The sequence below is a fragment of the Phocoena phocoena genome, chromosome 2 (genome assembly GCF_963924675.1).
Source record: "Phocoena phocoena chromosome 2, mPhoPho1.1, whole genome shotgun sequence".
Taxonomy (NCBI): domain Eukaryota; kingdom Metazoa; phylum Chordata; class Mammalia; order Artiodactyla; family Phocoenidae; genus Phocoena; species Phocoena phocoena.
The window spans coordinates 1,287,089-1,302,774 of NC_089220.1; the positions used below are offsets into that span (position 1 = coordinate 1,287,089).

At 44.4% G+C, this 15,686-nt stretch overlaps 1 protein-coding gene across 1 annotated transcript in view; it reads right to left on the reverse strand.

Annotated features, from left to right (window-relative positions):
* Positions 1-6,262: 6,262 nt before the first annotated feature.
* TDRD9 (tudor domain containing 9) overlaps positions 6,263-15,686 on the reverse strand; it is a 107,167-nt gene continuing 97,743 nt past the window's right edge. The window contains 3 exon segments of the mRNA XM_065871485.1: positions 6,263-6,364; positions 7,633-7,705; positions 14,738-14,856. Coding sequence (XP_065727557.1) covers positions 6,263-6,364; positions 7,633-7,705; positions 14,738-14,856 — 294 coding nt within the window.

The following is a 15,686-nucleotide window of genomic DNA, read 5'->3' on the forward strand; positions in this document are numbered from 1 at the left end:
AAATAGTTCAGTGACCACCTGTAAATTGCTCCATCCAAGACCCTTCCCTCCACCCAGATGCCTCTCCTGACCTCCAGACACCTCACGGCTTCTTATACATCTTTGTTCAACTACCCATGGGTGATTCAAGCTCAAATCCATAATCTTCCCCATTCCACCAAAACTGTTATTTTCCTGGCAAAAGATGTCACCATTGACCCAATTATCTAAATTAAACCCTAAAGGCCACCCCAGAAGACTGTTCATCACTCAGTTATACATCAAGCCTACCTCCTTCAGGGGTCTGAAAATCCATTCTTCTCTCTCTCCCCAGCTCCTGCCTGCCTCGGCCCTGGAAGGTCCCCTCCTCCTGCCCGAGCAGCTGTTCTCCCAGTCGTTGGTCTCATCATTTTCTGCTGCTATTCATCCCATCTATTCATCACCCTGAAGCCGGAATTATCTGTAGTTCAGACGTTATCACGTCACTGCTCTGCTCAACACCCCTCGCTGGCAGGCACTGCCTCCATCGTAAAACCCCACACTCCATTGTCTGCTGGCATTCTCTCAGACAAAACCCCAACCTGAACCAGCCTACCTGTCAAGCAGAGTTTATTATTAGACTTCTGGACGGTGTCACGGACCCCAGGGGCGGGACTGAGGCCAGAACAAAGGACTCAAATGTCCTTCAAGCTCCCCTGCCCCTCCCATCCTTGCTTCTCTGGACATGATGGCTTCAGCCATCACTCAGGCAGCAGGCTGGCCTTCTCCCCACGGAAGAGAACTCCAGAGCTTCAGGCCTTCTTGTTTCAGCCACTCGAGAGTGGCCTGACGCCCTGATCTCCAATTTAAAAACCTGACGGGCACAGTGGTCCAGTGAAGGCAGGTGCCCACTTCTGGATCAATATGGGGCCCACCACACAGATGGCCTGGGAGGAGAAGCAATACTCAGAAGGGGGTGTCCAGTGTCCAGAGTTCTCAGGACAGGGTCGGGGAGGTACTGCAGGGCAGACAGAAAAACAGCTGCTCCCCACCCCTTCAGTCTCCCCTCGGGCTGGTTTCCCTGTCTTCGATCCTACACCTGAGCCTTCCGGAACCTTCCAGAACCGCTCAGTCTCCCAACCGTGCAGGCATTCCAGCGTCTTCACACAGCTGCCCCTCCGGGCCCCAACCAGTTTCCTCATCAGACTCTCCACCTGCCCTCAAAGCTCAGCAGAAACGCCAAGTTCGGGGAGACTCCCCCCACGCCCACCTGCACCAGGCTAAGGCCCGCCCTCGACAAGAGCCCCCTGCGGCCCCGGCTGCCCCGTGACAACACAGACCGCGCTCCTCCTGAACACTGTCTCCTCACTGAACCATAAGCTCTTGCGGGCGGGAAGCCTCCTTCACTTCTACCTCCAGCGCCCTGTGCCTGGTGCCAGCAGGTATTCACCTGTCCAGAAAGCTGCCTCTTCCTGAAACTACTTATGTTGATAATCTCCTTCTGCACTTCTAAGTCAGAACTGCTGGGATTCACTAATCCACTTCACATTTAGCAAGTCGCTCTTAACATCTGAACACAGCACTTTGACATCTCCATGGCAATAAGCCCTGTGACAGGAGGTGGCTTTGCCAGCTGCCTCGAGGCACATGCACTGGCCAGTGCCATCGGGTTTCCCTGCCGGAGAAGCCTGGACAGGCAGGAGCACCGTCTGGGTGTATGCCCGTGGCTTTCACCCCGCCCGCGGCCCTCCTGCTCCTCTCAACACAGGGCCACCCCTCAGCCCCTCCCCTCCTGACACTATGCCGATGCCTCCCTCCCTCCCCAGGCTGTGGTGGGTTCTATTCAAACCGTATTTGAATACCAAGTAGGTGTCAGGTATTTCAGATTCAGAAATTAATACAGATTCTACCCTTAAGAGACATATAATGTGAAACCCCTCTCTTAGCATTTACTAAGGGGCGGGGTCATTTAACCCTAACCTCTCAAAAGGCAATCCAAAAATGCTTGTGGAATAAACGAACCACTTAATTCTGGGAGCATAAGCAGATGCTTGGACCACCCAGGAAACGGGATACTTAATTCTGTCCAGAGACTTATGGACAGCTTTGCAGTACAAGGGGCATCGCTGGGGGTGTACAGAGGCAGAGGAGGAATTCACCAGGGGCAAGCAGGGGCAGAAGTCAGTCCAAGCGGAAGGAACACTGTGTGCACGGACAGAATACCCAAGTACATGCAATGCTCAGGAAATGATGAGAAATAGCCCCGTGGCACTGGGACCCAGGCTGCAAGGTTGTGTGGTGACACGACAGCCAAAGGCGTGTCCAGGCTGGACTAGAGGCATCTGAGCACTGAGGTGACGTGCATGCCACAGGGCGGAGGACGGGAGAAGGGGCAGCAACTAGACATCAGGCAGGAAGTTTCAGCTACAAGGCATTCGCCTGCCATTCTGACACCATTCTGACAAAGTGTTTGTGAATCTAAAACACATTAATTAGCATTATATCAACAATGAAAATTTTCACTGAAAAAAGTATTTTCTGGAATGAATTTCACTAAATCTGTATAATTCCCTGCTCAATTTTCTAAACAGAGAATGTTTGGGGAGGTGTGTCCTATCTAGAGTTGCATTAGTCAGAGCTTCTGTCACTGTGGGATTTCTTTGGAGCCATTTCTTCCCGTGTTAGATCTTAGAAAGATGACAGTTGTGTCCATTTTTTAGCTTTCTGTGACTGCTGTAACACACTGGGGGCTTGACACGACAGAAGTGGATTCTCTACAGCTCTGGAGGCCAGGAGTCTGAGAGCAAGGGGCCAGCAGGGCTCCACTCTTCCCACAGCTCTAGGGGAGGTTCCCCCTGCCTCTTCCAGCCTCTGGTGGCTCCGGGTGGTCCCTGCCTCAGGACCACATTGCTCCAATCTCTGCCTCCATCTTCACATGGCCTCTTCCCTCTGGGTCTCTATGTGTCTGTTATAAGGATGCTGATTAGCGGCTTTAGGGCCTACCCTAAATCCAGGATGATCTTCTCATCTCAGCATCCTTAACTTACCTAATCAGATCCTTTCTCCAAGTAAGATCACATTTACAGAGAGTCCCAGGGGTTAAGATGTGGACACAGCTTTGAGGGGAAGTTCAGCCCACTACACTGGTGTCCCGAGAACGCTCTTCCTCTCTGATTTTTCAAGACCCTCTGGAACACACCCCAGTCCGGCCACCTGCTCTCAGCACCAGTGTCTCTCCCTGGGCCCCATGCAGCAGCCAGGATGGTCTTTCTCAGAAAATCAGTTGAGGCACGATACTACTGCTCAAGCCCCTCTGTGAGCCTGCCACCTCACTCAGAATAAAAGCTGGACTCTGCCCCACGGTCCCAGACCTGGCTTCTGTCTAATGTCCCCTCCTAACCATCCTTGCCCCCAGCCTCCTGGCTGGCTCTCCAAATACACCAAGCATGTGCTCCCTCCTCAGGGCCTGGGCACATTTTCCTCTGCCCAGAACACCTTTTTCCCAGATATCCCCAGATGGCATCTCTACTTGCTGTCCCCCCATCACGAAGGCTTTCCCTGACTGCCGTCTACAGGACAGTGTCACTGCCCTGCACCTGCCCCTGCCCTCTACTGCAGGGTCAGCAAACCAACAACCATGGTCTGACACTTGTTTTTATAAATAAAGTTTTTCTGGAATGCAGCCCACTCATTTAAGTATCACCTACGACAACTTCTGAGCTACAACTGCAGAGCTGACGAGCAGCACAGACACCACGTGGCCCACAGAGCCTAGGACATTTACCACTGGGCCCTTTATAGACAGCAGGCACCTCCTGCCCCATCCCTTCAGTCCCTTCAACTGACTTCACAGCTCTTACCACTGCCTGCCTGGTTGCCCGTCCTTTGCCTATACACACTCTGAGGTCAGCTCAGGGTGTCAGTGTCCGTAAGCACCTGCCCCAGTGCCTGGGGCACAGTATGTGCTTAATAAACACCCGCTGAAGGACTGTGCAAATGAAGAGACCACAGCCGCCTCAGAGGAGAGCTCAGCGCTGGTGGGATGGGAAGACAGACTTTTCCTACCTGCCCTTTAAAACCTTTTCATTTCACATCACAGGTATGTATTACTAACTTTTTTTTTTTTTTTTTGGCGGTACACGGGCCTCTCACTGCCACGGCCTCTCCCACTGTGGAGCACAGGCTCCGGACGTGCAGGACCAGCGGCCATGGCCCACGGGCCCAGCCGCTCCGCGGCACGTGGGACCCTCCCAGACCGGGGCATGAACCCGTGCCCCCTGCATCAGCAGGTGGACTCTAAACCACTGTACCACCAGGGAAGCCCCTAAGTAACTTTTTAAATAAAGTTACTTACTTAGCAAGTAATACATAACTTTTTAAAAATAAACAACTGTTTAAAAGTATGTGACTAGAGAATTATGCACATGAAAAGCAAGGCAATTACCTTCTAAATTAAAGTGATGTGGAAGGAGATGCCATCAAATACACTACCTGGTTTTGCAGAAAATAATATTTACAAAGTTAATGTTATAAACACTGATGACTGATTTAACCAGCAATATTGACATGACTGTATGAGGGATGGGGAAAATAAGGTACAGAAAGATGGAAAGAGCTCAATCTTCAACTATTATAGCAGCAATTAATGACTAAAGCAGAAATCATGAAAAAGCATAATTTACTTAATAAAGTACTTATCAAGATGGAGGCAATTCCAAAAAACAAACCAGGTAAGAGTTAGAATGGTTTTCTTTGAGGGTGAGAACCAGAGAAATCAAAAAACTGTATTTTTTTTCTTTTTGTAAACAAGCCTTTTGGTACTATTTAATTTTTTAACCATTCACAGAACTTTTATTCAAAAGCTAACAAGCAGAACGGGTGCTCATCGGCTCAGGTCTGTCCTCCTGCACTGCTAACCCCACAATGTGCTCACTCTGCAGACATGGGCTAACTACTTCCACCTGGCAAAGCAAAAAGCAAACAGCAGGGTCAAAATATCCTGCTTCTTTTCACAAGGCAGGTGAAATCTTCACCTTAAAGTTGAACAAAGGATGGTGTGTTGCTAGCTTGGTAGCACCACCTCCTGCATAAAGGTGGGAAGCGCATTCCCCAGAAACCCCCCACTGGAATGCTTCTGCTCTGGGCTGCCTCAGAAGCAGCTGAGCAAGACTGGGGCACAGGTGAAGTGGGGGCCATGTGCTCAGACGGTCGTGTCGGGCGCAGCCGCTGCTGCCGGCACCCTCAGCAACCAGCGTGCTTCCCGGCTGCCGGCCCAGCACAGCCCTTGGCCAGGCCCCCAGTTTACAGAAGCTCCCCTAGACGGGGTGGTTTTCGAGTTCTCTACATGAGCTCCTGGTCATGACCCCACGTTGCTGACCAAATATGTGCGCTCTCACAAGCCTCAAACTGTCCGCCTGTAAGCAGCCGGCTCAGGTGGACCATTTCTCCGATCCGCCCACTGGCCCTTCCAGACCTTCACTCCAGCTCCTGTCACGCTCGTGTAAGAGCTAACTCAGATCTCATTTACTGCTGCATTTACAGTGGCTCTGCTTTTCTGGTGAAACCCTGACAAAAGTTGACTTTTAAAAAGAAGTCTATATTCCTTTATAAGTTTTAGAAATTTGGATTTTTTTCAGAATGAAATACCTTTTAATCTCCTCTAATAACCGTCAGAAACAAACTTAGTCTTTTATTAGCTTTTATTGTTTTAACATAGATATACTAGTGACCAGGTAATCTCTCTAATTTCCAAAATGTGGACTAAGAATTTAACTTAAGTAGAAACCTAAAATATACAAAACTGAAGTAGTTTTACCAAAATTAGGTATTTTCCTTCATGGAAAAAAAATCTGAAAATGGCACATGGTTTTGAAAAAAACACACAGCTTTCCCCCTGTGGTACACTGGGAGCCCTGGTTTCTCCTGTGCCCCAGGTTTAAATCCGTGTAACAGAATAGGACATACAAGCATGTTCTAGAACCTTACATGAAAAATTAGCCACTTATATTTACCTTAGTAAATTGAAAGCAAAATACAGCTCTTTTTCCAAATGAAGTCTTCTTTCAGAATAACTTTTCCCAAAGTGTTTATTAATACAGTGATCTTCTGTTTCTAGAAAAGACTAGACTTTTCCCAATCTTTCACTTGAACAGAAATACCACTTTCCAGCCACCATCCGAAGAGGAAAGGAACTGGGACCGAGAAGGCCTTTCAGACAGAGTGGACAGAGGGAGGCAGCCTGCGGGTGGAGCCTTTAACAGGCCTCCGTGGCCCCCAGGAGGGCTGGGTACAGCCTGCATCCCGTCTAGGAACTGAGGACGATCAGTTTGTGCAGCTGGTACAGAAAGGTGTTCTTCCCTCTGCTGCTCTCCCGGTCCGCCTGCTCCATCACCAGCTTCAGATCAACCTATCGGGGCAAAAGGACCAGTCAGGCTCTGCAATGGGACTTTTCTAGACATAAAGTAAAACAAATAAAATTATACACACACATATACATAGACACATAAGATGGCAGAAACTACTCTTTTAATTTTCCAAAAATATTTACAGAATGCTTCTCTATTCTCACAACAATAAATACTATATATCTGCTATTTCATCTTTAATTCATCCTAATAATATGGCAATGTTTACCCAGAAATCTGCCATACATTCCTTCCTATGTAATTGTGAACAGTAAACGTGAACAGAGGCATTAAAGCATGTAAGTTTTCTAAACCACATCAACCTCAGAATGAAATTCTGCTTTCAAATTAAGCCCTGCTATTAGCTTCAAACACCCCCGTGGAGGCTGCAGGAGAGGTGGCTGGGGCACAGCTCTGTGCACATGATGGAGCTGGCTCCAGGGACTGGTCCTCAGGGCTCTAACAGGGGAAACCAGTCAGGGAGCACATGGAGAGAAGGAACATTCTGCAGCAGAAGTAACTTCCAGACTCAGAGTGGGACAACACCATCTCCAGGGGTGGTAGCCTACTTCCACTGCCAAAGGGATGAGGAACTAGTGCCCCAGCTGGTTTATTTATAAAGACATCCTTGGCTCTAGGATTAAAGCTTCAAATTCCTCCCTGAGTTCCTTTCCTGAAGTTACATTTTACTCTAAATCTTACAGACAGGAAATGTCAAGGTGCCCCATGTGGGCCGTGCCCTACTTCACAACTGCTATGGACTGAATTGTGTCTTCCAAATCCCCAACGTGATGGTATTTGGAGATGAGGCCTTTGCGAGGTTATTCAGGTTAGATGAGGTCATGACGGTGGGGCTCCCATGATGGGATTAGGATGGGATTAATGCCCTTATAAGAAGAGACACCAGAGAGACACCACTCTCTCTGCCATATGAGGGCACAGTGAGAAGGTGGATGTCTCCAAGCCACTCCAACAACAACCAATGTACCCTATCCAAACACTCATACCTGTTTTATCCAAAATTAAAGGATAATTAGCCTGAGGTCTAATTTTTCACCAAGACATTACACAAAGTATACTATCCAGAAACAGCCTGTGTGGCCTGTGACCCTGCCCCATTAACCAAAGAACCACGCACTTTGCCGCCAGGCTCCCTCTGCTCCCCGGGCACCCTCCACCAACCCTGTTGGAGCCCCTGAATCCATCAAGAGTTCTGTTCCCATCAATCCTGATGGTAGGCTGCTCACATGGCCACCTATTTCTCACTCACCTGATTCCATTCATATGGCTTTTCATGCCACTTAGGAACAATCTTCTCTCTTGGTTTCAATGGACAGAACAAACTAAAATTTAAAAAAAGAGAGTTTAAGTCACCTTAATTATACGTTAGCAATTGAAAACACTACCGTGATTTTTAAAATGAAATTTAAATTCTATGTACTTTGTACTTAAATCCTATGTACTTTCCCTCAGAATTGTAACTCCAATAAGTTTCTGAAAGGTCAAAATTTATGTAATTATGATCAGAGAATATTTTAACCCCCTATACATTCAAAAACAAAAAAAAATGGAGCAACGTGGGTCCATAAGACTGACCCTTGTTTTCTGTGTTCCCCTAGTAACCAGTGGAGCTGCTCCGTTACCACACGTCGCCAGGGTTACCGAGTCAAGTTCTAGGAAATGTAAGAGGATCTTTTATACCATTTATTCTTAAGCAGCCATGACAAGTTGGAAATGTCATCAGCTTAAAAAGGCAGAGATAGAGAATTCTAGCAATAAGAATGTAAAGAAGTCTGCAAATCTTGCACCACCCCCCCAAACAACTATAAAACTAGACAAAATCGTCCAAAAAACATGCCTGAAGACTCTGGATATTAACCAAAAGCAAATTCAGAAGCATTCATTCACGAAAAACTGCTGAACTCCAGGTAACAACAGCGGAGTCTGTGGAATTCATGCCTGGGGCTACTCCCACCCACCACTCACATCCACCCCACCAGCTCCACCTGGCACCCTAGTGCTCCCAGGGTGAAAACAGGCATCTTCACTGCCAGACTGAATTTACTTGATTTGGAGCAGAGGGTAAAAACCCTCATGCCTGGCAGCACTGTCAGTAAAAATGGCAACCTCAGTAGGAAATAAATGGAGAAAGCCCACAGCTCTGGGAGCCTTCTGCCCTGGTCCTGCTTGGGGCCAGCAGCAGACCAGCTGACAATCCAGAAACGCAAGAGGGAGATCCTGGAAACGAGTGCCGCAGAGGCTAGTCGGGCTCACCACACACTCCCTAGCTGACGGAGAAGCTGCGCACACCAGTGCGGCAGAGACCTACGAAGGCCCCTGGCCTGCCACACAGCCCTGGCCGACTAGAAGGTGGCATACCCGCACAGGAAAGCCCTGGCAAGAAATAAAAGCCAGATTTCAAAACTGCCTGAACTTTGGATGTACTACCTGACCCACACAGAGACCCACCGGCAGCAGGCAGAAGCCTTAGTGACTTCGGTATTTGAGCACAACTTCTCACTAATCATTGGCTGAGCACTAGGTAATGCAGACACAAGGATGACCCCTAACAAGCCAGGCTGAAAAATAAAAAGGAGAATTAAAAAAACAGGCATTAGTGGCCTTACAACATGGTGGGGAAACTGATTCTGCAGAATTCTGCAGGGAGTAATCAAAACCCTACATTAATACACTACATGATCTAAAATGCCCAATTTTCAGCAAAAATCATGAGATATTTTGTGAAGAAACAGGAATGTGTGACCCATACTCAGGAATAAAAAAAAGGACAGCCAACAGAAGCTGACTGAGTGGACTCAGATGTGGTTTTAGCAGGTAAGACTTTAAAGCAAACTGTGTTTAAAGAAATAAAGGAAAATATGATGGCAATGACTCAAAGGTAATCTCAATAAAAATTTAAAACTATACACAGAACCAAAGAGAAATTTTAGAGTTGAAAGGTACAATAACTAAAATGGAAAATTCCTTATGTAGGAGACCAAAATCTGCAGGTGTGAGATGGACAAATAAAGAATCAGTAAACTTAAGGATAGATCAACAGAAGCCAACTAATCTGAACAACAGAGAGAAAAAGGACTGAAGAAAAATGACCAGAGCCTCAGAGATCAGTGGGACAACATCAATTGTACACAAACACATGTAAAATGGGAGTCCCAAAGGAGAGGAGAGCAGGAATAAGGCAGAAAAATCATTTACAAAAATTCAAAGATGCAAATAGGTTATAAGTAAAAGGATAGGAAAAGATATGCCATGCAAACAGTAACAAAACCAAGCCAGAGTAGCTATATTAATATCAGACAAAATAGACTTTAAAACAAGAAATATTACTAGAATAAAAAGATTTCATAATGACAAAAGGGCTAATACATCAGAAAGATACAAAAATTATAAACATAAACGTGTCTAACAGAGCCCCAAAGGACATAAAAGAAAAGCTGACAGACTTGAAAAAAGAAATAACTCAATAATTTGTTAGAAATTTTAATATCCCAGTTTCAACATTACGGAACTAGAGAGAAAACCAGCAAACACAGTGAGTCCTAGAACACCAACTCAATCCACCCAACATCTACAAAACACCCCACCCAACAACAGACGTGCATTCTTCTCAAGTGAACATGGACCATTTTCCAGGAAAGACTGTATGTCAGGCCATAAAACAAGTCTCAATAAATTTTAAAAGAAATTCTGAAAGACTGAAATCATTCCAAGTATGTATAATACCTACACAGAAATAAATTATATATCAACATTTTAAAAAGTTGAAAAATCCCAAAATACTTGAAAATTAAACAATATACTTCTAAATAACCCATCAAAGAAGAAATCACAAGGGAAACTAGAGAATATTTTACAAAGAATAAAAATCAAAATACAACAAATCAAGAAGTATGGGATGCAGCAAAAACAGTAACGGAGAGAAATGTATAGCTTTAAACGTCTGTAACAGAAAAGAAGGTCTCAAAACAATAATTAAGCTTGTAAGTTATGAAACTAGAAAAAGAGCATGCTAAACCCAAAGCAATCAGAAGTAAGGGGATAATCATTATGAGAGTGAACATCAATGAAACAGAAAAAAGTTAAACACTAGGGGGAAAAAAAATCAACAAAACCCAAAGTTAGTTCTTTAAAGGGGTCAACAGAATTAATAAACTTTAGCTAAGCTAAACTGACTTAAGAAGAAAGAAAATCTGAACAGACCTAAAACACAAGAAATTAGTAATTTAAAATCCCCCCACAAAGAGAAGTCCAAGCTCAAATGATTTCATTAGTAATTTCTATCAAATATTTAAAGAAATATCAATCTTATATAAACTCTTTCAGAAAATAGCAGGAAACACCTCCTAACTCATTCTATGAAGCCAGTGCTACTCTGATACCAAATCAGACAAAGATATCACAAGAAAACTTGTGGTATCTTGTGAAACCAATAACCCTCATGAACACGGATGAAAAATCTTTAGCAAAAACCTATTAAAAACCTTTAACTTGCTTGCTATAAAACAAGTTTATAGGGACTTCCCTCATGGCGCAGTGGTTAAGAATCCGCCTGCCAACGCAGGGGACACGGGTTTGAGCCCTGGTCCGGGAAGATCCCATATGCTGCAGAGCAACTAGGCTCGTGTGCCACAACTACTGAGCCTGCGAGCCACAGCTACTGAGCCTGCACGCCTAGAGCTCCGCAACAAGAGAAGCCACCGCAGTGAGAAGCCCGCGCACTGCAACAAAGAGTAGCCCCCACTTGCTGCAACCAGAGAAAGTCCGCATGCAACAACGAAGACTCAACACAGCCAAAAATAAAAATAAATTTTAAAAATAAATAAAAATAAAACAAGTTTATAAAAAGAATTACACAATATGTGGAATTCATCCCGGGAATGCAGGCTAGTTTTAACAACCAAAAAGCAATTAATGTAATATACCATACAAATCAAAGAAAAAAAACCATGATTATCTCACAGACACAGAAAAGGCATTTGGCAAAATGTGACATTCTTTCCTTATGAAAGCTCTCAGCAAACTAGGAATAGAAAGTAACTCCTTCAACCTGATAAAGAGCCTCTACAAAAACCCTGCAGCTAACCTGCAGCTAACATACTTAGTAGTGAAAAACGATGCTTTCTCCCCAAAGCTGGGAACAAGGCAAAGATGTATGTTCTCACCACTTCTATTCAGCTCAATACAGAGGGTTCTAGCCAGTATAATATAACAGGAAAAAGAAATTAAGAGCACACAGATTGGAAAGGAAGCAGTAAAACTGTCTTTATTCATAGATATGATCCTGTATGTAGGAAATCCTAAAGAACCTACAAAAACTACTGGCACTAACAGGTTTAACAAGGTCACAGGATAAAAGATCAATATATAAAAATCGAGCTTCCCTGGTGGCGCAGTGGTTGAGAGTCACCTGCCGATGCAGGGGACACGGGTTTGTGCCCTGATCCGGGAAGATCCCACATGCCGCGGAGCGGCTAGGCCCGTGAGCCATGGCCGCTGAGCCTGCACGTCCGGAGCCTGTGCTCCGCAATGGGAGAGGCCACAACATTTCTAGCAATGAACAATGCAAAAATAAAGAAAACAATTTAAATTCACAATAGCATCAAAAAGACTAAAATAGAAATAATTTAACAAAATACTGCACACTTGAAAACCATAAAAAGTGTTAAGAGAAATTAAAGGATATCTAACAGACATTCCAGCTCAGTGCATTGTACAACTCAATACTGTTAAGATGGCAGTTCTCCTCAAACTGATCTACAGATTCAATACAATCCCCATCACAACCCCTGCAAGGTTTGTTGTAGAAATGAACAAGACGATCTTAAATTTTATATGGAAAGTAAAAGGATCTAAAAGAGTAAAAAAAACAACTTTGAAAAAGAAGAACAAAATATGAGGACTAACACTACCCAATTTCTATTAAAGACAGACATGAATCAACAGAACAAAATAGGAAAGTTCAAAAATAAACCTTTACATTTATGGCCAATTGATTTTTGACAGGTGCCAAGGCAATTCAGAGGGGGAAAAGACAGTTCTTCAGCAAATGATGTTATAGCAACCGGATGTTCATATGTGAAAAAATGAACTTAAGACTCTTACACGTCACACCATATACAAATATCATCTCAAAATGGATCAAAGACCTCAGTACCATAAGTAAATATAAGAATTAGAGGAAAACAGAGGAGAAAGAAAACTCTTCTGTGAAGGTGGGTTTAGCAAAGATTTTTCAGATATAACACCAAAAGCATAAACCATAAAATTTTTTTTTAAAAAGCTAAAGTGGACACCATCAAAATTAATAACGTGTTCTTTAGGATACGCCATTAAGAAAATGAAAAGACAAGCTATGTGATGGGGAAAATATCTGCAAATGGCATATTCGGAAGAGACTTTTAGCTAGCATTTATAAAGAATTTCTACAACTCAATAAGACGACAATCAAACCAATTAAAAATCAGGGAAAAGATCTGAAGATACTTCACCAGAAAAGGTGTATGATTGGTTAATAAGGATATAAAAAGATCTTTTATATCATTAGTTATTAAGGAAATGCAAATTAAAACCATAATAAGATACTACCATAACTCCACTAGATTAAGTACAACAAAAAATACACTGACAATGCCAGGTGCAGGCAAGGATGTGAAGAGACTGGAACTGTCATATGTTGCTGGTGGGAATGTAATACGCAAGTCACTTTGGAAAACAGTTTGTCCATTTCTTAAAAAATTAACATAAACTTACTATACAACGTACCAATTCTACTCCTAGATATCTACCCGAGAGAGAAGAAAATATATGTTCCCTCAAAGACTTTACATGACTTTCCAGAGTAGCATTATTCATAACAGCCAAATACTGGAAACAATCCAACCATTTCATCACCTGGTGAATGGATGGATAAAGGAAATGTGGCAGACACAAACAGTGGAGTATTATTCCGTTGTTAAAAAGAACAAACATGTTACAACACGGATGAACCTCAAACATATTATGCTCAATGAAAGAAGCCAGATTTTTTTTTTAAAAAAACATTATGCCATTTATATAAAATTTTCAGAGAAGGCAAATCTATGGAGACCAAGAGCAGCTCAGTGGTTGCCCAGAGTGGGGGTAGGAATAGGAGTTGCTGACAAACGTAAGAACTTGTGTTTCTAAAAACAGCTTTATTGAGGTACGTACCATGAACTAATTAATTTAAGTACACAATTTAATAATTTTAGTAAATCTATAGATTTGTGTGACCACCACCACAGCTGTTCTAAGGTATTTATAAGCGGACCTTTGGGGGTGACAGAACTGTTGTAAAGCTGAGTTGTGGTGATGGTTAGCACAAGTCCGCAAACTTACTAAAACCACTGAACTGCTACCCTAACCCCCACCTACCCAGAGCACAGCAAGTCAGGAAACGGCCACCCTCGTCGGGGGTGGAGAGAGAGGGGATAAGGAGAGGCAAAGGAGCACCAGGTGACTTCCTTCCTGGCGAGAAGGCGTCCTGTGCTGTCGGGAGCAGAGCTGTGTAAGAACAGGGAGCATCTGCCAATTTGGTGACCTGCCGCTCCTTCCCATATGCATTTTGGGTGATTTCTTTTAGCTTTATGAGCACTTCGTATGTTTTATAACACGGTTTCCCTCAGCTGCTGGTCACGTGGCACATTCACTGCGTGCAAACACACTGAGCTGACCTGTGCGCTGTATGTATGTTAAACTTCAACACAAAGTTCACGTAAAAATATTTTCAGCCTTTATCACACTGGCTAAGGCAGCTCTGTTTATCTAACGCCTTTCTGAAAGGTGTCCACTGCTCCCTGTTCTCACGCAGGACTGGATGTGTCGGGAGCCTTCTGTTTGCTCCTCCCCCATGTCTGTCCTCCCTTCTCGGCCTCCTCTGAGCTGTCCAGGCTGACCTGGGCTCACGGGCTGCACCAACGAGAGCCCCTGTCCTAGGGATTCGGATTGGGTTTGGCCAACGGAGAGCCCAGCAAGCGTCGGAGGGGGAGGGGGAAGTGCGACAGCGGGGCCCACTCCTGTAAGTTGGTCCTCTCCACACAGCCTCTCAGCCTCCACAGCCCAGGCCCCTTCCCTCCCTTTGCCCCTGAGGTGCCCACTGTGGTTTCCCTCCGACCTGCCTGTGCCATTTGAAAGGGTCTCTTTATCACATTCTCAAGCCGCCCCTACTTGCTGCCTGGCTCCTGGCTGACGATCAGGACACAGGTGGCTGGTGCCTCCGTCTGGCACCTCTAGCTGCCGCCCCGCGTCAGAGGATCAGTCTATCACGTCTCATAAACAATTCAAGGCATTCACAATCTAGACAGCTAAGAAAGAAAACTTGTCATCACACAACTCACCCTAAAAGTTTCTGCCGAGCACTATCCTGCAACTGTGTGATCCTTTCTGGCCCAAGACACATCGATCCATTTGGTCCATCACACACTAGCTTGTTAATAGCAGCTCTGAGAATATTAATCTGTAAATAAAATGGCAACGTACTCATATGGTTCTTCTATAATTGAATTCCACTCCACATTTAAATAATTCATAAGCATTCAGATTTCATATTTTCATGATTACCATCAGTATCGTTTCTGGAAGAAATTATCAAAACGACACAAATAACACCAATAACCACTATCGATAATTTAAGAAGCAATAACAGAAAAAAAAACAGCAAGGAAGGTTCAGACTTTTCAGTGTAAGCACACTTTTTAAACTTCTACTAAAATTTAATGGTTTAACCCATGGGGTTACACTGTTCAAAATCTACTTGTATCACATACCCAGTAAGCCCTCTGTATCTGTGGATTCAACCAACCTTGGATCAAAAACATTCAGAAAACAAAAATTCCATGAAGTTCCAAAGATCAAAACCTGAATTTGCCATACACTGGCAACTATTTACACAGGGTTCACATTGTATTAGGTATTATAAGTAATCCAGAGATCATCTAAAGTGTATGGGTGGTGTGTACAGGTTATATGCAAATACTACACCATTTTATATAAGGGACTTGAGCTTCTGCAGATTTTGGTATCTGATGGGGGTCTTGGAACCAATCTCCCACAGATACCGAGGGAGGACCATACGTTCCTCTCACTTTGTGTGTGCTTTTCTTCCTTTATTTTTTTTAATATTTATCTATTTGGCAGCATCAGGTCTTAGTTGAGGCACGTGGGGCCTTTCGCTGCAGCACGAGCTTCTCTCTAGTTGTGGCACACGGGTTCCAGAGCATGTGGGCTTAGTAGTTGTGGCACGCAGGCTCTAGAGCACATGGGCTTAGTTGCCCCGCGGCATGTGGG